Raw genomic sequence first — 22,337 nt, 5'->3', positions numbered from 1 at the left:
TAGGGTATGATACCGGGGTATGTGTCCTCGGTCTACTACTGAGTGCTCCTTGTCATTGAAATATTGTTTTAAGTTATATTCACGTCCACAGTACATCTCAGAATCCCAGTATCTCCACCCCTGGACTTTTACAGCTTATGAAGGGTTGGGAGGACTGGTTGCTTGGTCAGTAAAGGGGGATCTGGTGGTTTCATAGTTTGGTTCTAATAGTTATGTCACTGGAACTGCATAAGGGTGAAGGGAAAAGGGCTGGTTGAAATAAGCTTCATAAAGGAGGTGGTGGGTTGGCTGGTGGCTATGTAAAGCACAATAGCAGTGTCTTGGTAAGGGGGTTATGATGGATTCATAGAATGTTCTGATGGGTAAATAAACATGTCCACTGTGTAAGGGGGCTTGTGGGGTGAATAAAACGGCAACTGATGCTTACCCAATGGTGGAATGGCAACACAATGTCTGGTTGCCTAACATGACCTCTTCAAACCATAGCTTGTCATCTAAGAGAGAGAGGCAGTTCTGATCTTCTTCTGGTGACCTGAGAAAATTGGGATCCTAACATCTTTGTTATAATTTTTTTTTTATAATCTCTAACTGAAAATGAAAGAAAGATAAATGATTGAAATGCATTTGATATGTTTTAATGACATGTACTGTACAAAATATTTTCTAAGGAGTGCATTTTGGCTTTTCAGCTTTGAACGTGGGGAAATCTGGTGAGTACAAATCTGATACTGGACAATGTGTCATAAATACAATAATACTAATGACAAATAGTGAACAGGTTTTGGATCATTGATTATAATCTTGTTAATAACTTTGCAATAAAGCAGTATTTAAACCCCAAAGCAAACATTTATTATAATGCAGCTTGCTAATTACATGCAATGGTTGTATTAGTTTAGCTTTTTAATCTATTTTCATCTGGTAATCTGGTCACTAAATCAGTTGTTTTTCAACAGAAAAGCTCTCTTGAAGTTACAGGGATGAGAGAGACCATATAACACTGACAGAGGTGCTTGCAATGATCAGCTTTTATTTATTTATGTAAAACCTTTATCCCAAAAAGAAAAAGATGTTTGCTAGAACTGAATATGAAGTATTAACTGGAGTTTGGCTCCAATCTGTTTTACTGTATATAAATCTGCTAGTACTTCTAACAACCCCATCCCCCTCCCCCCAGACTGACAAGACTGTTGTCCAAATCTGCCCCCTGTGCTCTCCTTCATCCAGAATGGGGGCGCTCTAATACAGGAGGCATGTTACTGACTGGATAACAAGGAGAAAAAAGAGGGAATAAAGCCTAAAAAGAAAACTAATGTAGCCACTAAATTGGTAAACTGCAATATATGACTTGCAGCGCTTACTCCCGTAGGAGTTGCTGGAATTTTGCCCATATTCTTCACCAGTGGGCTTTGATAAAGCACAATTCATGTGCGAAACATGTGAGCTGTGCCTCCCTTGCTTGTACATGTAGTGCTCCTCATGTTCTTCATAGTTTTATGTGAATAAAGGCATTTTGGATCTCAGTTTGGTGTGCAGCCATCCGGACTTTCCTTTCATTATTGCTTCAGCTGTGACCGGGCGAGCACCACGCAGTGAGGAGATCATGGTGTTGGAGCCGGCTCACCTGTGAGCAGCGTGGACCTCTTGTTTCTTCTCCAGTGGACTGCCCCACAGCCAGACACACAATCTCAGCCACACTTTTCCTCAATAACCAGTCTCTAGGAGTGTTGTTTTTGTTGTTTTTGTCTTTGGAGAACTGGAATAGGGTTGAGGGAATTGAGTGGGATACTCCGAAAACAGAAACTATGTACAAGTTGAGGACAGTGAACTCCTTTCTGTAAAGCTGAAGCAGAAGTACTTGCCTACAGCAAATTGTGAATAAGGCTTTGTAATATAAGCAGTTAATGGCACACACGCTTCTTAATTAGAGCAACAAGAGCAGAGTCCCTTCTCAGAGAACTAGATAAGACTAAGATCTTCAGGAGCCAATGTTCCCTTTGTACAAACACACAGCTGACTCTCTAGCACAACAGGGAATGGCAGCAGTCAACAAGTCTCTAAGATCTCTCAGCAGTCTGTACTAAAAAATGTCCTGGGGCAGTTGGTTTCCTCCTTCCAAGCAACACTTTTCTCCGGTGATACCAGACTAGATCTTCAGCAGACAGCCCCTCAGTCAGCTCTCCTTAGTTTCCGCATCCAGGCCCTCAGGTTGCCCAGCTAAGGCCTACAAAAATCACGCACATGGCAGCATTGCCCTGGATGGCAGCAGCCCTTCAGGCAGGACTGATCATTTGTAGGAAAGTACCAAGAACTCAGTGTTCCAGAGAATATATACAGACTCCCAGCAGCCTTCAGGGCCCTGCACCCTGGGATTGGCCAGGGCTGCATAAATATTCATGTTGTAATTTGCATACTTGCACACCTATGTTCCAGAGACTTCTCCAGGCCTCGGGAAAACAGAGGGAGTAAACAAACTAGCAGCAGCTGAGAACACTGAACCTAATGACCTATTTAATCACCTGCACTGGTTACAGTCAGCAAAACTAAATTTACCTAACACAATGATGACAGCCACAAGGGTTACAGTGGGACAAACTAAATTTACCTATCAAAACACACCCAGCTCCACTGAACACAGTGAGTCGACACTAAATCTATCTATTTGTTCCTAGCACCTATAAAGGAGGGGGCTATACTACATTTTTGGGTTTTACCCCCTTCCTGACCAGAGCATTTTTTGCGAATCGGCACTGCGTCGGTTTAGCTGATAATTGCGCTGCCATGCAGCGTTTTATCCAAAAAAAAAGTCCTTTTTTTCCCACAAATAGAGATTTCTTTTGGTGGAATTTGATCACCTCTGTAGTTTTTATTTCTTGCGCTATAAAAAAAAAACGACCATTTTGAAAAAAAAGCAATATTTTTTACATTTTGCTATAATAAATATCCCCCAAAAATATATAAAAAAACACATTTTTTTCCTCAGTTTAGGCCAATATGTATTCTTCTACATATTTTTGGTAAAAAAAACCCGCAATAAGCGTATATTGATTGGTTTGCGCAAAAGTTATAGCGTCTACAAAATAGTGGATAGTTTTATAGCATTTTTATTATTATTATTTTTTATTAGTAATGGCGGCAATCTGTGATTTTTATCGTGACTGCGACATTATGGCGGACACATCGGACACTTTTGACATTATTTTGGGACCATTGTCATTTATACAGCGATCAGTGTTATTAAAATGCACTTATTACTGTATTAATTACACTGGCAGGGAAGGGGTTAACCACTAGGGGGCGATGAAGGAGTTAAGTGTGTCCTAGGGAGTGATTCTAACTGTGGGGGGGGTGGGCTACCTAGGACATGACAGCGATCACTGCTCCCGATGACAGGGAGCAGTAGATCTCTGTCTTGTCACTAGGCAGAATGGGGAAATGCCTTGTTTACATAGGCATCTCCCCGTTCTACTTCTCCATACCGCAATCGCGGGCCGCCGGTGAACATCGAGTTCCTGGGACCCACGGGCACACTCGTGCATGCGAGGCCGCTAGGCAGCAAATTAAAAGGGACGTACCTGTACGCCCATTTGCCTGTCTGTGCCATTCTGCTGACCTATATCTGTGTGCGGAGGTCGGCAAGCGGTTAATATCGCTTTAATGCAATGGTTGACGACCATTCTAAACATTGTGGATTAGCCACAATTTGCACACAAGTGAAATGTAATGTTAATTTGAATGTATCATAGAAATGCTTCTTGGAAAGGCCCTTTGTGCTGGGATTTCAATTCAGGTCATACCTTAAATCCTTCTGAAATTACCAAAATTTAAAGTCAGTGGGAAACAGTTTTTTTATGGTCACATTTGGCCCTTCAGAGAGCTTCTAAACAAGCAACTGACAGGGTCCTCCAGCTCCCAGGGCAAGGGTCCAGAAATGCGCCCCCTACCCCACTGATGATACATTCTGTAGAATGGGTGTACCACCTTGCATCTATTCTTTGCCCCCTTGCTTCACTGTACCCGGGGCAGTTGCCCCTCCTGCCCACCCATTGTTCTGGCCCTGCTGTCACCCAAATGACATGCAAAAATGGAAACAGTTGTGGGTATCCTTGTAAAGTACAAGGCCTTCTTAGACTAGCAGAAAAAGTTCAAAAGCTTTTTGTTTTTTTATGGGCAAGAATATTTATTTATTTATTAGAAAATCCTCTCTTTGTGGCTTGTGCCTTTGTATTTGGGCCTATTGGTGCTGTCAGAAAATGGTGGTGCCACTAATCCATGTGGACCAATGGCTTCACCTCTATTTTTTAGAAGCCTTCCTCTGGCTTGTTTCTCTGCATTTAGGTGTGTTGGTGGCATGTCTGTCTCCAGTCAAAGTCTAGAGACTTGACAATAAAAAAATGAAGTATGAAGTTTGGGACTACAAGTTCGCAGATCAAAACAGGCCTAGTATTGTTTGCTGAAAACCCATCATTGCTAAATCCACTGGGAAAAAAACTACCGATAAAAATTTTTGACTGAAATTAATCAAATTAAAGTAGGAATTTCCCAGGGTTGATTCTGGTTGTAAGCAACAGAATTATATAAAAAAAAGAACAGCCAAATATGACAGAAGTACATTGTAACTGCTGTGGTTGAAGCTGTGGTTTTTCTGTATAATCACATGCAACTTTAGAGTATCCCCCAAAATCGTAACAGATTTACAATTCTTAAGTGAACTGACATTGAACTCATTATGTCCAGACCTGGCTGGTGTCCATGTAAAGTGGAACCACATCGTGGAGGGTGGGAATTGACCATAATGTGCAAGATGCTGCTTAGGCAGTATGATATACTATCAAGGCAGCCTCTCCATCCATACAATCAGGGGCGGCCCGTCCATTAGGGGTGGCCCAGGTTCCGCCCCCTCTTTCCTCCCCACCCCCTATATGCAGTGGATAGATTCATGCATAGCATGAATCTATCTGCGGCCGCCACCTATTCATGTGTCCGGCCCCTTTCTGGTGAGCGGGCGCATGAATTACAGGGGCCAGGTTTTTTTTTTGAAGAACCTGTTCAGAACCAGAGGTTCTAATAGGCTTCAAAATAGGATGGACACTAACACACTCCCCCACTCCAAGGTAAGGACAGTGGGTGGTGGTGGGGGAGTGTGTTAGTGCCACAGGGGTACTGCTTTCAGAAAATACTTCATGTTTTGGGGGTTTTAAGTAATCTTCAGGTTTAACCACTTCCCATTCCGCGTATTGTAATATGACGGCCGCAAGATGGTTCTGCCATCCCGGGCGGCCGTCATATGACATCCTCGGCTTCCCGGCAGTCTAGGGGGCGCGCGTGAGCTACGTCAATCAGCAATGTCCGCCAGGAACCCGCGATTGCTGGTCACAGAACAGTCAGGGGAGAGGAGACAGGTCGTGTGTTCCTTGTATATAGGCACACCGATCGGTCACCTCCCCCAGTCAGTCCCCTCCCCCCACAGTTAGAATCACTCCCTAGGTAACATATTTAACCCCTTGATCGCCCCCCTAGTGTTAACTTCTTCCCTGCCAGTGACATTTATACAGTAATTAGTGCATATTCATAGCACTGATCATTGTATAATTGTCAATGGTCCCAAAATAGTGTCAAAAATGTCCCATCTGTCCACTGCAATATCACAGTCCTGAAAAAAATTGCAGATCTCTGCCATTACTAGTAAAAAAAATAATAATAATAAAAATGCCATAAATTAATAACCTATTTGTAAGCGCTATAACTTTTGCGCAAACCAATCAGTATACGCTTATTGTGATTTTTTTTACCAAAAATATGTAGAAAAATACATATCCGCCTAAACTGATGAAGAAATGTATTTATTTTTTTTTAAATCTGGCATATTTATTATAGCAAAAAGTTAAAAAAAAAGTGTGTTCTTTCAAAATTGTCGCTCTTTTTTTAAAAAAAAAAAAAAATGATCAAAATTTCATATGGGTACAGTGTTGTATGACCGCGCAATTGTCATTCAAAATGTTACAATGCTGAAATCTGAAAATTGGCCTGGGCAGGAAGGGGGTGAAAATGCCCGGTATTGAAGTGGTTAAAATTATTTTTTTTAAACTCCAAAATGGTTCTGTCAGGATATTAGTTTTCATTGTTGCAAACAGAGATTTACCAACATGTGAGGAAAATCTCTTTGTCCAGGACTACAAACATTCCCATTTCTATAGAGAATGTTTTTTTCTCATACAAGATGTGATCACCTCTCTGTGTTTTGCTGCACACTGTGCTCTCTATGTGTTCTGTGTGATCTCTTTTCTTCTATAGGAGGGGCCATCAAACCTGTGGTGACCTTCACACCCAACTGGGGGAATATAATATACTATGACGATGTGACTCTAACATGTGATGTGCCGTCTACTGTACCAGAGGAGCCCCGGACCTATCACTGGTACAAAGATAAGAGACCAATACCTGGAGATCAACAGAGACTTCATATAACATCTTCAGTAGAGGAGGACAGAGGAGATTACCAGTGCCAGACCATCGGTGGTGATATCAGTGATCCCGTCTTCCTAGATGTTACACACAGTGAGTCATCCATCTCATCTCCATCATTACAGATTGTTGGGTGTGAATAGAACAACCTAAAGTATCATTTTATTACATTTCAGAACTTGTCATCCTGCAGAGACCTCCATCTGCAATATATGAAGGAGACCCCCTGACTCTGAGATGTCATCATATAAGAGATTTTAATGCAATAAACACAAAATTCTACAAGGATGATCAGGAGATAAAATCATCAAAATCTGACTCCACATTCCATATTCCTAATATAATGATGAGTCAGTCTGGACTGTACAAATGTACTAAACAAATACAACTCAATGATAGTCCATATGTACATGAGCACTCAGATGTATCCTTTATCTCTGTGAAAGGTAAACTAAAATCCTATTTAAAACTGTATCCTTAGAAATATTGGTTGATCCAGAGAAAGATGAACTCCCACAAAAAAAGCTCTTTAGAGTTGACTTTGTTGTAAAAAGTGTGCTTTCCTAACTTTCATAAACCATTTAAAGCCCATTATTTCCCTAGCTGCACCCCCCCCCCCCCCCATCAAAAAAGCATCTCCGAGGTGGATGCAAACACAGCAAAAAGTGTCTCAGCATGGAAGACATGATTATTTGGGCTCACAACTTAAAAGAAATCATATAGATTTTAAACATTTCCTAGAGGAACCTGTCATAATACAGTAGCTTGTGAAGTGATGTGTGGTGTATATGTGTGCCAAGACTTCTATTCAGCTCTGGAGGCCTCCATTGTGTGAATATTGGATGTGGTGATAGTTCCAGGGCAGAGTAGACCTGTACAGCCTCCCATAGAGACACACCTGTCCCTGAGCCAGAACCACTTCCAGCAGTGAGGCTGGGGACTCCTCCAGTACTGGATGAGAGGATCAGATAAGTACGGATACAGCTGTACTAACATTACAAATATTGAAAGTTTCCTTCTTAAAGTAAAATCAAACCCTTAATGTTATTTTAGCACATTGAGCAAAAAAAAAATCCCCATTAATCTGTTTGGTAAAATTCTTATCCTGGCATTGCAGATTACAATTTTCAATGTAGCTGGCTCCCGCTTTCCTGATCTTCTGGTCTTCACAGGAAAGAATTAACAGTGGAAAAAGAACCAGATGGTTAACGTTGCGCTCAAAAACAATATGTAAAAAAGAAAAATTGAAATAAATCAAATAAATAAAGCTGCCAGTACCAAAAAGCTCTATAAACAAACTCAAATCTGTGGAAAACATAAAGTGGGTGCAGCGCTAATAACACTGTAAGAAAAACACAAAAATTTAAAAATTGTGTCAAATATTCAGAAGTGGTGAAAAACCTAAGTGAGTAAAAAGGGAAAACTAAAGCAGAGTCCCAATGTAAAATATAGTATAATATTACATAAATAGTGAGCCTAATTGGACAATGTATACAATATAAATGGCAAATGACATGTACAAGTACCAAATATTGTAATAAATGGTCCAAAAAGTATAAATGGTGAAGTCCACAAATATAATTCAAATAAATGAAAACAGATATATGTAAAACATCACATAAACTTGACAGTGAAATACCTCAATCAGAAAGTAATAAAAGGAATATATAAAATAAATTTAGGTTAACCAAAGTCCCAATTAAAATAGACAGTGATTCAAAAGACATCCATGTGGGTATGAAGATATATTGTAGTCATGAAGCTGTGAAGAAAAACCTTTCCTCCAAACAGACTTGTACACCCGAAGTGAGTATGTATTCTCCTTACCCAAAAAAACGACCACATCACCGGTCTCACCAAGCACAGGGAATTTGGTCTCCCAAAAACCTAATAATGGATGTCCCCAACTCCTGGATCTTTATTACTCGAAGACATAAACAAAAATTGCGCCCATAGTGCAGTATTTAAAAGAATATTTTATTAAACTCAAGTAAATTGCACTTACGACATGGAGCTGATAAACATGCGGTGTGTCAATATATGATATGGCGGCGTCTCCTCGGGCTTCCTCTGCCTGCTACTGTATACCATCAATCTCCATAGAGACAAAATGTGATGACGTCAGTATCACAGGCCCACCCTACGCATTTCGTCACAATAGGACGTCGTCAGGGGATTGGCTGCTGTGAATTTGTCACCACGTATGTCATTTAAATGGTAGCGCGGTGCCATTTTGAGTAAGGGCCGCCGCGAATAGGGTGATGGAGCGTATAAGCTAACGCCATATTAACTAATGGCAAGCCAGCTTTAAACTAACCCCCCTCCCAACCCCCTCCGTGGTACGCCCCGGCTCTCCCGTCCCACCGGAGGACCAAGCAACCAGCCGGCACATCCGCCGGCTGGACGGAGACCCGGATGAAGCTGAAATCAGTAACCTAATAAATCTAGTAACCCGGAATGTCAAGTCATGACCTCTCTTCCAATTTACAGAAGACTTAAAGGCGCCAAATTTTTAAAAATTACAGCATTCAAAACTCCCAAACTTGGCATTTTGAATACTTTTAAGTGCAGAGGAGGGATTTGGAGTATTATAGACGCCATATCCCTTCATAAAGAGTACCTGTCACTGCCTAATACTGTCACAAGGGATGTTTACATTCCTTCTGACAGCAATAAAAGTGATCAAAACATTTTTTTTCAAAATAAAATTAAGAAGAAAAAAAATGTAAGGTACCCCATACCTCCATGCTCACACATCTAGGGGGGCTGTGTAATATGCAGGGAGGGGCTGGGTAGGGGGGGCTGTGTGATGTGCAGGGGGGGATTGTGTAATATGCAGGAGGTCTGTGTAAACTAAAGGCATCCAGAGGTACGGGGGCTGTGTAATGTAAAGGGGTCCAAAGGTACTGGGGCTGTGTAATGTAAAGGGGTCCAGAGGTGCAGGGGGCTGTGTAATGTAAAGGGGACCAGAGCTGTGGGGGCTGTGTAATTTAAAGGTGTCCAGAGGTGCGGGGCTGTGTAATTATCTTCATTTACTAGCAGGTGAATGCGGTCCTCCATGCTGACCCCTGGCTTAGCCAAACACGGATGGAAATTATTCTGTGTCCACTGCAAAGCATTGTGTGATTTGTCAACATTTAAAGAAAAATTGTTTTCCCATTCATTTCTATTTCTAACAATTTCCTCTTCCAGAGCTCTTCTCTCCACCTGAACTAAAAGTGACCCCGTCCAGGGTAATAGAAGGAGATAAGATGACGGTGAGATGTGACACCAGACTGGATCCGCTCAGAGGCGGCACAGAGCTGCACTTTGCCTTCTACAGAGATGGACGGACTGTGCCGGGATACAATATATCTAAAACATACAGAGTGCGGTCATCTCAGCTAGAGGACTCTGGGAAATATACCTGTGAAGTGAGGACGAGGTCTGACACTGTGAGGAAGATGAGTGATGGGCTCTATATACAGATATATGGTGAGGATGTAAACCTAAAAGAATGGCTTTGATCCAATCATACATAATCCTTACATACACTTTTAATTTCTTTATTCCCTGACAGTCACTTGTTGAGGGAATAGGACTCATACTGACCAATAATTGTCATCCTTTCCTCTTCCAGAGCTCTTCTCTCCTCCAGAAATAAAAGTGACCCTGTCCAGGGTAATAGAAGGAGATGAGATGACGGTGAGATGTGACACCAGACTGTATCCGCTCAGAGGCGGCACAGAGCTGCACTTTGCCTTCTACAGAGATGGACGGACTGTGCGGGGATACAATGTATCTGATACATACAGAGTGCGGTCATCTCAGCTGGAGGATTCTGGGAAATATACCTGTGCAGTGAGGACGAGGTCTGACACTGTGAGGAAGATGAGTGATGGGCTCTATATCCAGATACATGGTAAGGGTGTAAAAGTATATCAAGTCAATGAGACCTCCAAACATTGGCAGAAAACACTTTCAGCTTTCCCAGAATTCAATGTGTGGTGTCACAAGATTAGGTGCACTGCCTTCTGGAGTCTAAGGACGGATTAAATGTGTCATCAACATTCATACCCGCCCCTTATGTTTTTCATCTGAATAAGATGTGCGTTGTTGAATCATGTGGTGTCTTGGTGTCATTTGGTTGACCTGCACACACAGCCTATAGTAGAGGAAATCTTCACATTCTGGTGTCAGAAGTTTTTGTTTGTGTTCAAACATGAGGCATAGCATTGTGCAGGTTAAAGCATGATGTCTGTCTGTAGCCTGAGAACTGACACTTCCTCTGAAGAAACTACATGTCCCACAATCCTTGGGTCCCTCGGACTAGTGCTCTGCAGGTGAAGGTCACACAGTAATTAGATCCGACACAGACACAAACAGACAAAGCAATTAACAGGGAGATCACCATGCAGTCTTTCATCACATTATCACTCCCACATTATCACTCCCACATTTGTGATACAACACAGAGGAAATGGTGAGGCCTGGATTGGAGGCTGCGTGACCTGACACAAGAAGTTGCCTCTTTACTGGATAAGGACAAGCTAGATGAATAAATACATGGACATAAGGGGATTGATCGGCACTACAAATTATAGTTACAACATGTGAGCCCATCATTACAAGATGAGGCAAACAAACAGCAGAGGGAATATTCTACATAGTTAAAACCACATAAAACATTTGAAAGCATAAAATACCTTTATTTGAACATACTGTATGCTTCGGCTGACCCTGACTACAGTCCATTGAAGTCTATCTAGCTTTGTGATATTTCCAGAGTGCAATGTACAACATCCAAATCGGAAAAGTGTGTTTGTTGGCTATACTGAGAGCAGCCAAGATCAAACCAAGCTTAGTTACCGTATAAAAATCCATAACTTTTACATTTAAAGCAATAAACTTCAACTTTGTTAAGGTAAAAAATCCCTTTGGATCAATGATATGTACAATATATTACAGGGATATGCAATTAGCTGACCTCCAGCTGTTACAAAACTACAAGTCCCATCATGCCTCTGCCTCTGGGTGTCATGCTTGTGGCTGTCAGAGTCTTGCTATGCCTCATGGGACTTGTAGTTCTGCAACAGCTGGAGGTCCCCTAATTGCATATCCCTGATATATTACAAGGTGTCTGCAAACATTTTCTATTCTGCACACACAGACATAGACCACACCACTGGCCTTGGGGAAAATGAATGCTAAGTGAAAGTAAGAAATAGAGACTTTCTACTGAGATCACGTGATCCATCCCATAATAAGAAAAACTGCACTCCAAACATCCATCTCAATATGGGGGCACTGGGCAAATGCCCATTTTCACCTATTATAAAAACACCATATTCCTAAAAACCACCTCTAAATATTTATGGCCAAAAGTTTGTGAGCAATGAGCCATCACAGCTATATGGGTTTGTTGGACATCTCATTCCAAAGCCATGACCATTGATGTTGAGTTGGTCCCCCTTTGTAGCTACAACATCCTCCATGTCTATATGGAGCTGGCTTTGTGCATATGGGCACAGTCATGCTAGAACAGAGAAGAGCCATCTATAAGCTCATTCCACAAGGTTGAAAGTAATTAATTGTGGGGTGCATGCGCGAACTCTAACACAGGTGGTAATGCCGACTTAGAGCTCCGCTCCAGGGAGAACCACACTGGGGGGACACAACACAGCTTAGGCTCCCAGAACGGCACCCGCCGACATCTGCTACCTCGGAGTACATGCCGCTCATGCCGCCATGGTCTTCGGGGGCTCAAAAACAAAACTAAAGCCTGGAAACATCAGGGACGCGCTGGCCCGCTTGTCAGGCAAGATGGCACCGACCTCCTCCTCACAGCGCAGCACGCCACGCTCAGCAAAGACCCAGCGCCACACTCAGTCACTGCAGGAGGAGAATAGTGAGTCTGACTCAGATGCAGGCACCTCAGACACACAGACAGGCATGTTCAAGCAGTTTGAATGAATGCTGCAGAGAGCCCTGAAGCAGACATCAGACCTAATATGCAGCACTGATGGGAATTGATAGGCAGCACTGATTGGCACTTATAGGTGACACTGATGGGCACTGAAAGGCTGCACTGATGGGCTCTTATGGGTGGCACTGATAGGCGGCACTGATGGGTACTGATAGGCGATACTGATGGGCACTGATAGGTGGCACTGATGGGTACTGATAGGCGATACTGATGGGCACTGATAGGTGGCACTGATGGGTACTGATAGGCGATACTGATGGGCACTGATAGGTGGCACTGATGGACACTGATGAGTGGCACTGATGGACACTGATAGGCATCACTTATGGCACTGGCAGGCATTGCTGATGGGCACTGATTGGCATCTGTCTGGGCACTAACCGTCAGCCCTGGTTCAGGGTAGCATACCTGGTGGCCATCCATTTTGGGCATCCGCGTGGGGCTGCACTGATAATCAATCACTGCAGACCTCCCCTGTCAGGAGAGCAGCCGATTGGCACTTCTCTACTCACGTCTGTCAGATTCCTGTTTACACTGTGATCAGCAGTGATTGGACACGGCTGATCACATAGAAAAGATCCTCCAGAGTAACCCGGAAGCACCGGCTGTTTTCCTAAAAGACGTCATATGATGTCCAATCAGGATAACGGAAGCACCGCCCGGCTGGAAGTGGTTAAGGAATGACCCAAGTACATTTACTGCGGCAGGGCGGCCCTTAAGCGCAAAATCACGTACCTGTACGTGATTCCCATGCATGGCTCTGGGGCGTGCCAATGGAGCCACGGTCCTGCTGTGATTGGACACAGTAGAAACCATTCAGCAAATCCGGTGGCTGTGATGGCCGCCGGTCACCCACGATCGCTTGCTGGAGAGACAGAAAGACGGTCTGCGTATGTAAACAAGGCAGATAGTTGTTCTGTCAGACAGGAAGAGAGAGATCTATGATTCCTGCTAATCAGGAACACAGATGTCCCTCTTCCTCGAGTGCATCCATCGCCCACACAGTAAGAAAACACACCCAGAGAACACAGATCGTCCCTGATGTTAACCCCTTCCCTCCCAGTGTCATTTATACGGTGACTGTACTATTTTTTTTAGCATTCATCACTGCATTGGTGTCACTGGTCCACAAAAAGTGTCACTTAGTGTCAGATTTCTCCATCGGAATGTTGCAGTCCTGCTAAAAATCGCTGAACGCCGCCATTACTAGTAAAAACATTTAAAAATAAAAAGTCCCTAAATCTATCCCATAGTTTGTAGACAATAACCTTTGCGCAAACCAATCATTATATGCTTATTGTAATTTTTTTTACCAAAATACAAATTGGCCTAATCTGATGAAGAAATTAGATTTTTTTTATTAAGAAATTTAATAGCAAAAAGTAAAACATTTTTTTTTTCAAAATTGTCGCTCTTTTTTTGTTTATAGCGAAAAAAATTAAAACCGCAGAGGGATAAAATACCACCAAAAGGAAGCTCTATTTGTAGGAAAAAAGGGCACCAATTTTGTTTGGGTACAACATCGCACAACCGCGCCATTGTCAGTTAAAGCGACGCAGTACCGTATCGCAAAAAATGGCCCAGTCATGAAGTGGGGTAAAACCTTTCGGAGCTGAAGTGGTTAAACAGAAATCCTGGGGCAGCGGTCATGGCACCAGCTAAAACTGGAGCATAGGCAAGGATTAAAAGATGAAGAAGCTGCATACTCAGTAAGAGGTTAAATCTGCTAGTGAAAGTGTTAAAAAATGTAAGGTGTAATATCACTTTAAAGCCAAGAAACAGGAAATATAACTGAGAAATAATATGAGAAGTGACTGACTGGTTAAGTTGATAGTAGACTGATAAGCCCTAATGCAATCAAGTACACCAGGGATATGCAATTAGCGGACCTCCAGCTGTTGCAAAACTACAAGTCCCATCATGCCTCTGCCTCTGGATGTCATACTTGTGGCTGTCAGAGTCTTGCTATGCCTCATGGGACTTGTAGTTCTGCAACAGCTGGAGGTCCGCTAATTGCATATCCCTGAAGTAGACTTATTACCAGCCTCCCCTTGCAGCACTGGGGTTCTGAGCCTAGTTACCTCCAAGGACATTGCCCAATTGAAGTCTGTATTTGTGTTGGTTATCTCCAGTGTCTTGGTTGACCACTTACAATCTAAATATACAGGTAGAAAAGATGACTTGTAACAAAACTGACCTTACCGGGTTCTCTATTACCGTGTATTACTGTAGTGGATACAATAGCACAGGGGTCGGTAACCTATGGCCCGCCGTTGCTAAATGTCCGGCCTGTCAGTGCACGTGGTGAATTCATATACACCCGGTCCGCGGACATTTTAACCCCTTTGCGCTGACCACTAGGGATGAGCTTCGAGTTCGAGTCGAACTCACGTTCGACTCGAACATTGGCTGTTCGCAAGTTCGCCGTACAGCGAACAATTTGGGGTGTTCGCGGCAAATTCGAATGCCGCGGAACACCCTTTAAAAGTCTATGGGAGAAATCAAAAGTGCTAATTTTAAAGGCTAATATGCAAGTTATTACCCTACAAAGTGTTTGGGGACCTGGGTCCTGCCCCAGGGGACATGGATCAATGCAAAAAAAAGTTTCAAAAACGGCAGTTTTTTCAGGAGCAGTGATTTTAATAATGCTTAAAGTCAAACAATAAAAGTGTAATATCCCTTTAAATTTCATACCTGGGGGGTGTCTATAGTATGCCTGTAAAGGGGCGCATGTTTCCTGTGTTTAGAACAGTCTGACAGCAAAATGACATTTTGAAGGAAAAAACTCATTTAAAACTACCCGCGGCTATTGCATTGCCGACAATACACATAGAAGGTCATTGATAAAAACGGCATGGGAATTCCCCAAAAGGGAACCCCCCAAACCAAAATTTAAAAAAAAAATGACGTAGGAGTCCCCCTAAATTCCATACCAGGCCCTTCAGGTCTGATATGGATATTAAGGGGAACCCCGGCCAAAATTTAAAAAAAAAATGACGTGGGGTTCCCCCTAAATTCCATACCAGACCCTTCAGGTCTTGTATGGATTTTAAGGGGAACCCCGCGCCAAAAAAAAAAAAAAAAAAACGGCGTGGTGTCCCCCCAAAAATCCATACCAGACCCTTATCCGAGCACGCAACCTGGCAGGCCGCAGGAAAAGAGGGGGGGACGAGAGTGCGCCCCTCCCCTCCTGAACCGTACCAGGCCACATGCCCTCAACATTGGGAGGGTGCTTTGGGGTAGCCCCCCAAAACACCTTGTCCCCATGTTGATGAGGACAAGGGCCTCATCCCCACAACCCTGGCCGGTGGTTGTGGGGGTCTGCGGGCGGGGGGCTTATCGGAATCTGGAAGCCCCCTTTAACAAAGGGACCCCCAGATCCCGGCCCCCCCCCGTGTGAAATGGTAAGGGGGTACTTACCCCTACCATTTCACTAAAAAACTGTCAAAAATGTTAAAAATGACAAGAGACAGTTTTTGACAATTCCTTTATTTAAATGCTTCTTCTTTCTTCTATCTTCCTTCATCTTCTGGTTCTTCTGGCTCTTCTGGTTCTTCCTCCGGCGTTCTCGTCCAGCATCTCCTCTGCAGCGTCTTCTATCTTCTTCTCCTCGGGCCGCTCCGCACCCATGGCATGGGGGGGAGGCTCCCGCTCTTCTCTTCTTCTTTTCTTCTCTTCTTCTCTTCTTCTTTTCTTCTCTTCTTCTCTTCTTCATTTTCTTCTCCGGGCCGCTCCGCATCCATGCTGGCATGGAGGGAGGCTCCCGCTGTGTGACGGCGCTCCTCGTCTGACAGTTCTTAAATAACGGGGGGCGGGGCCACCCGGTGACCCCGCCCCCCTCTGACGCACGGTGACTTGACGGGACTTCCCTGTGACGTCCCGGGGAATGCCACAGGAAAGTCCCATCATGTCCCGTGCGTCAGAGGGGGAGGGGTCACCGGGTGGCCCCGCCCCCCGTTATTTAAGAACTGTCAGACGAGGAGCGCCGTCACACAGCGGGAGCCTCCCTCCATACCAGCATGGATGCGGAGCGGCCCGGAGAAGAAAATGAAGAAGAGAAGAAGAGAAGAAGAGAAGAAAAGAAGAAGAGAGGAGCGGGAGCCTCCCCCCATGCCATGGATGCGGAGCGGCCCGAGGAGAAGAAGATAGAAGACGCCGCGGAGGAGATGCTGGACGAGAACGCCGGAGGAAGAACCAGAAGAGCCAGAAGAACCAGAAGAACCAGAAGATGAAGGAAGATAGAAGAAAGAAGAAGTATTTAAATAAAGGAATTGTCAAAAACTGTCTCTTGTCATTTTTAACATTTTTGAGTTTTTTAGTGAAATGGTAGGGGTAAGTACCCCCTTACCATTTCACACAGGGGGGGACCGGGATCTGGGGGTCCCCTTGTTAAAAGGGGCTTCCAGATTCCGATAAGCCCCCCGCCCGCAGACCCCCACAACCACCGGCCAGGGTTGTGGGGATGAGGCCCTTGTCCTCATCAACATGGGGACAAGGTGTTTTGGGGGGCTACCCCAAAGCACCCTCCCAATGTTGAGGGCATGTGGCCTGGTATGGTTCAGGAGGGGGGGGGCGCACTCTCGTCCCCCCCTCTTTTCCTGCGGCCTGCCAGGTTGCGTGCTCGGATAAGGGTCTGGTATGGATTTTTGTGGGGACCCCACGCCGTTTTTTTTTTTTTTTTGGCGCGGGGTTCCCCTTAAAATCCATACCAGATCTTAAGGGTCTGGTATGGAATTTAGGGGGAACCCCACGTCATTTTTTATTTTAAATTTTGGCCGGGGTTCCCCTTAATATCCATACCAGACCTGAAGGGCCTGGTATGGAATTTAGGGGGACTCCCACGTCATTTTTTTTTTTTTATTTTGGTTCGGGGTCCCCCTTTGGGGAATTCCCATGCCGTTTTTATCAATGAACTTCTATGTGTATTGTCGGCAATGCAATAGCCGCGGGTAGTTTTAAATGAGTTTTTTCCTTCAAAATGTCATTTTGCTGTCAGACTGTTCTAAACACAGGAAACATGCGCCCCTTTACAGGCATACTATAGACACCCCCCAGGTACGAAATTTAAAGGGATATTACACTTTTATTGTTTGACTTTAAGCATTATTAAAATCACTGCTCCTGAAAAAACTGCCGTTTTTAAAACTTTTTTTGCATTGATCCATGTCCCCTGGGGCAGGACCCAGGTCCCCAAACACTTTTTATGACAATAACTTGCATATTAGCCTTTAAAATTAGCACTTTTGATTATTCATGTTCGTGTCCCATAGACTTTAACGGTGTTCGCGTGTTCGAACAAACTTTTTTCCTGTTCGCATGTTCTGGTGCGAACCGAACAGGGGGGTGTTCGGCTCATCCCTACTGACCATACGCAAATATGCTTCCTCGGCTTGAAGGGGGTGATGCCTGCAGCTCAGCTGTTATCCCAAACAGCGTGAGGGGACATCTCCCCTCCCACCACCTTCCGTGGTACGCCCAGGCTCTCCCGTCCCACCGGGAGGCCCAAGCAACCAGCCGACACATCCGCCGGCTGGACGGAGACCCAAATGAAGCTGAAATCAGCTTCAACCGGGTCTCAGATCTAGTAACCCGGAATGTCAAGTCATGACCTCTCTTCCAGTTTACAGAAGACTTAAAGGCGCCAGGTTTTTAAGAATTACAGCATTCAAAACTCCCAAACTTGGCGTTTTGAATACTTTTAAGTGCAAAGGAGGGATTTGGAGTATTATAGACGCCATATCCCTTCATAAAGAGTACCTGTCACTGCCTAATACTGTCACAAGGGATGTTTACATTCCTTCTGACAGCAATAAAAGTGATCAAAACATTTTTTTTCAAAATAAAATTAAGAAGAAAAAAAATGTAAGGCACCCCATCCCTCCATGCTCACACATCTAGGGGGGCTGTGTAATATGCAGGGAGGGGCTGGGTACGGGGGGATTGTGTAATATGCAGGAGGGCTGTGTAAACTAAAGGCATCCAGAGGTACGGGGGCTGTGTAATGTAAAGGGGTTCAAAGGTACCGGGGCTGTGTAATGTAAAGGGGTCCAGAGGTGCAGGGGGCTGTGTAATGTAAAGGGGACCAGAGCTGTGGGGGCTGTGTATTTTAAAGGTGTCCAGAGGTGCGGGGCTGTGTAATTATCTTCATTTACTAGCAGGTGAATGCGGCCCTTCATGCTGACCCCTGGCTTAGCCAAACACGGATGGAAATTATTCTGTGTCCACTGCAAAGCATTGTGTGATTTGTCAACATTTAAAGAAAAAAAGTTTTCCCATTCATTTCTATTTCTAACAATTTCCTCCTCCAGAGCTCTTCTCTCCTCCAGAAATAAAAGTGACCCCGTCCAGGGTAATAGAAGGAGATAAGATGACGGTGAGATGTGACACCAGACTGGATCCGCTCAGAGGCGGCACAGAGCTGCACTTTGCCTTCTACAGAGATGGACGGACTGTGCGGGGATACGATGTATCTGATACATACAGAGTGCAGTCATCTCAGCTGGAGGATTCTGGGAATTATACCTGTGAAGTGAGGACGGTGTCTGACACTGTGAGGAAGATGAATGATGAGATCTATATCCAGATATATGGTGAGGATGTAAACCTAAAAGAATGGCTTTGATCCAATCATACATTATCCTTACATACACTTTTAATTTCTTTATTCCCTGACAGTCACTTGTTGAGGGAATAGGACTCATACTGACCAATCATTGTCATCCTTTCCTCTTCCAGAGCTCTTCTCTCCTCCAGAAATAAAAGTGACCCCGTCCAGGGTAATAGAAGGAGATGAGATGACGGTGAGATGTGACACCAGACGGGATCCGCTCAGAGGCGGCACAGAGCTGCACTTTGCCTTCTACAGAGATGGACGGACTGTGCGGGGATACAATGTATCTGATACATACAGAGTGCGGTCATCTCAGCAGGAGGATTCTGGGAAATATACCTGTGAAGTGAGGATGAGGTCTGACACTGTGAGGAAGATGAGTGATGGGCTCTATATCCAGATACATGGTAAGGGTGTAAAAGTAAATAAAGTCAATGAGACCTCCAAACATTGGCAGAAAACACTTTCAGCTTTCCCAGAATTCAATGTGTGGTGTCACAAGATTAGGTACACTGCCTTCTGGAGTCTAAGGGTGGATTAAATGTGTCATCAACATTCATACCCGCCCCTTATGTTTTTCATCTGAATAAGATGCGCGTTGAATCATGTGGTGTCTTGGTGTCATTTGGTTGACCTGTACACACAGCCTATAGTAGAGGAAATCTTCACATTCTGCTGTCAGAAGTTTTTGTTTGTGTTCAAACATGAGGCATAGCATTGCACAGGTTAAAGCATGACCTCTGTCTGTAGTCTGAGAACTGACACTTCCTCTGAAGAAACTACATGTCCCACAATCCCTGGGTCCCTCGGACTAGTGCTCTGCAGGTGAAGGCCACACAGTAATTAGATCTGACACAGACACAAACAGACAAAGCAATTAACAGGGAGCTCACCATGCAGTCTTTCGTTACATTATCACTCCCACATTTGTGATACAACACAGAGGAAATGGTGAGGCCTGGATTGGAGGCTGCGTGACTTGACACAAGAAGTTGCCTCTTTAATGGATAAGGACAAGCTAGATGAATAAATACATGGACATAAGGGGATTGATCGGCATTACAAATTATAGTTACAACATATGAGCCCATCATTACAAGATGAGGCAAACAAACAGTAGAGGGAATATTCTACATAGTTAAAACCACATAAAACATTTGAAAGCATAAAATACCTTTATGTGAACATACTGTGTGCTTTGGCTGACCCTGACTACAGTCCATTGAAGTCTATCTAGCTTTGTGCTGTTTCCAGAGTGCAATGTACAACATCCAAATCGGAAAAGTATTGTGTTTGTTGGCTGTGCTGAGAGCAGCCAAGATCAAACCAAGCTTAGTTACCGTATAAAAATCCATAACTTTTATGTTTAAAGCAATAAACTTCAACTTTGTTAAGGTAAAAAATCCCTTTGGATCAATGGTATGTACAATATATTACAGGGATATGCAATTAGCTGACCTCCAGCTGTTACAAAACTACAAGTCCCATCATGCCTCTGCCTCTGGGTGTCTTGCTATGCCTCATGGGACTTGTAGTTCTGCAACAGCTGGAGGTCCGCTAATTGCATATCCCTGATATATTACAAGGTGTCTGCAAACATTTTCTATTCTGCACACACAGACATAGACCACACCACTGGCCTTGGGGAAAATGAATGCTAAGTGAAAGTAAGAAATAGAGACTTTCTACTGAGATCACGTGATCCATCCCATAATAAGAAAAACTGCACTCCAAACATCCATCTCAATATGGGGGCACTGGGCAAATGCCCATTTTCACCTATTATAAAAACACCATATTCCTAAAAACCACCTCTAAATATTTATGGCCAAAAGTTTGTGAGCAATGAGCCATCACAGCTATATGGGTTTGTAGGACATCTCATTCCAAAGCCATGACCATTGATGTTGAGTTGGTCCCCCTTTGTACTACAACATCCTCCATTTCTATATGGAGCTGGCTTTGTGCATAGGGGCACAGTCATGCTAGAACAGAGAAGAGCCATCTATAAGCTCATTCCACAAGGTTGAAAGTAATTAATTGTGGGGCGCATGCGCGAGCTCTAACACGAGTGGTAATGCCGACCGCTCCGCTCCAGGGAGAACCACACTGGGGGGACACAACGCAGCTTAGGCTCCCAGAACGGCACCCGCCGACATCCACCACCTTGGAGTACCTACCGCTCACACCGCCATCGTCTTTGGGGGCTCAAAAACAAAACTAAAGCCTGGAAACATCAGGGACTTGCTGGCCCGCTTGTCAGGCAAGATGGCACCGACCTCCTCCTCACAGCGCAGCACGCCACGCTCAGCAAAGACCCAGCGCCATACTCAGTCACTGCAGGAAGAGAATAGTGAGTCTGACTCAGATGCAGGCACCTCAGACACACAGACAGGCATGTTCAAGCAGTTTAAACGAATGCTGGAGAGAGCCCTGAAGCAGACATCAGACCTAATATGCAGCACTGATGGGAATTGATAGGCAGCACTGATTGGCACTCATAGGTGACACTGATGGGCACTGAAAGGCTGCACTGATGGGCTCTTATGGGTGGCACTGATAGGCGGAACTGATGGGTACTGATAGGTGACACTGATGGGCACTGATAGGTGGCACTGATGGACACTGATGAGTGGCACTGATGGACACTGATAGGCATCACTAATGGCACTGAACTGGCAGGCATTGCTGATGGGCACTGATTGACATCTGTCTGAGCACTAACTGTCATCCCTGGTGGTACAGGGTGGCCATCCATTGTGGACATTCCTGGGTTTCCAGTGTGGGCATCTGTGGGGAAGGCTGCGCTGATAATCAATCAGTGCAGACCCCCCTGTCAGGAAAGCAGCCGATTGGCTCTCCTCTACTCGCGTCTGTCAGACACGAGTGAGGAAAAGCAGATACGCGGCTTTTCCTGTTTACACTGTGATCAGCCGTGATTGGACACGGCTGATCACATGGTAAAGAGCCGCCCCCAGAGTAACCCGGAAGCACTGGCTGTTTTCCTGAAAGAAGTCATATGACGTCCGTTCAGGATAACGGAACCACTGCCCGGTCGGAAGTGGTTAAGGACCGCCCCAGGTACATTTACTGCGGCAGGGCCCTTAAGCGCAAAAACACGCACCTGTACGTGATTCTTGTGCATGGCTCTGGGGCGTGCCGATGGAGCCACGGCCCCACTGTGATTGGACACAGTGGGTACCAATCAGCTGGTCCAGTGGCCACAATGTCTGCCGGTCACCCGCAATCACTTGCTGGAGAGACAGAAAGATGGTCTGCCTATGTAAACAAGGCAGA

General features: G+C 44.5%; 1 protein-coding gene across 1 annotated transcript in view; it reads left to right on the top strand.

The window, feature by feature from the left end:
- The window catches only part of LOC141116698 (high affinity immunoglobulin gamma Fc receptor I-like), a 39,150-nt gene that overhangs the window by 587 nt on the left and 16,226 nt on the right, over window positions 1-22,337 (top strand). The window contains exons 2-7 of the mRNA XM_073609090.1: window positions 690-710; window positions 6,295-6,558; window positions 6,642-6,911; window positions 9,658-9,939; window positions 18,739-19,020; window positions 19,166-19,447. Of these exons, the coding sequence (XP_073465191.1) occupies window positions 690-710; window positions 6,295-6,558; window positions 6,642-6,911; window positions 9,658-9,939; window positions 18,739-19,020; window positions 19,166-19,447 (1,401 nt within the window). The remainder of the gene's footprint in view (window positions 1-689; window positions 711-6,294; window positions 6,559-6,641; window positions 6,912-9,657; window positions 9,940-18,738; window positions 19,021-19,165; window positions 19,448-22,337) is intronic.

Source organism: Aquarana catesbeiana, linkage group LG13 (assembly GCF_042186555.1).
Source record: "Aquarana catesbeiana isolate 2022-GZ linkage group LG13, ASM4218655v1, whole genome shotgun sequence".
Taxonomy (NCBI): Eukaryota; Metazoa; Chordata; class Amphibia; order Anura; family Ranidae; genus Aquarana; species Aquarana catesbeiana.
Note: the sequence above shows the minus strand (reverse complement) of the source record. Positions and strands in the feature narration are given on the sequence as shown.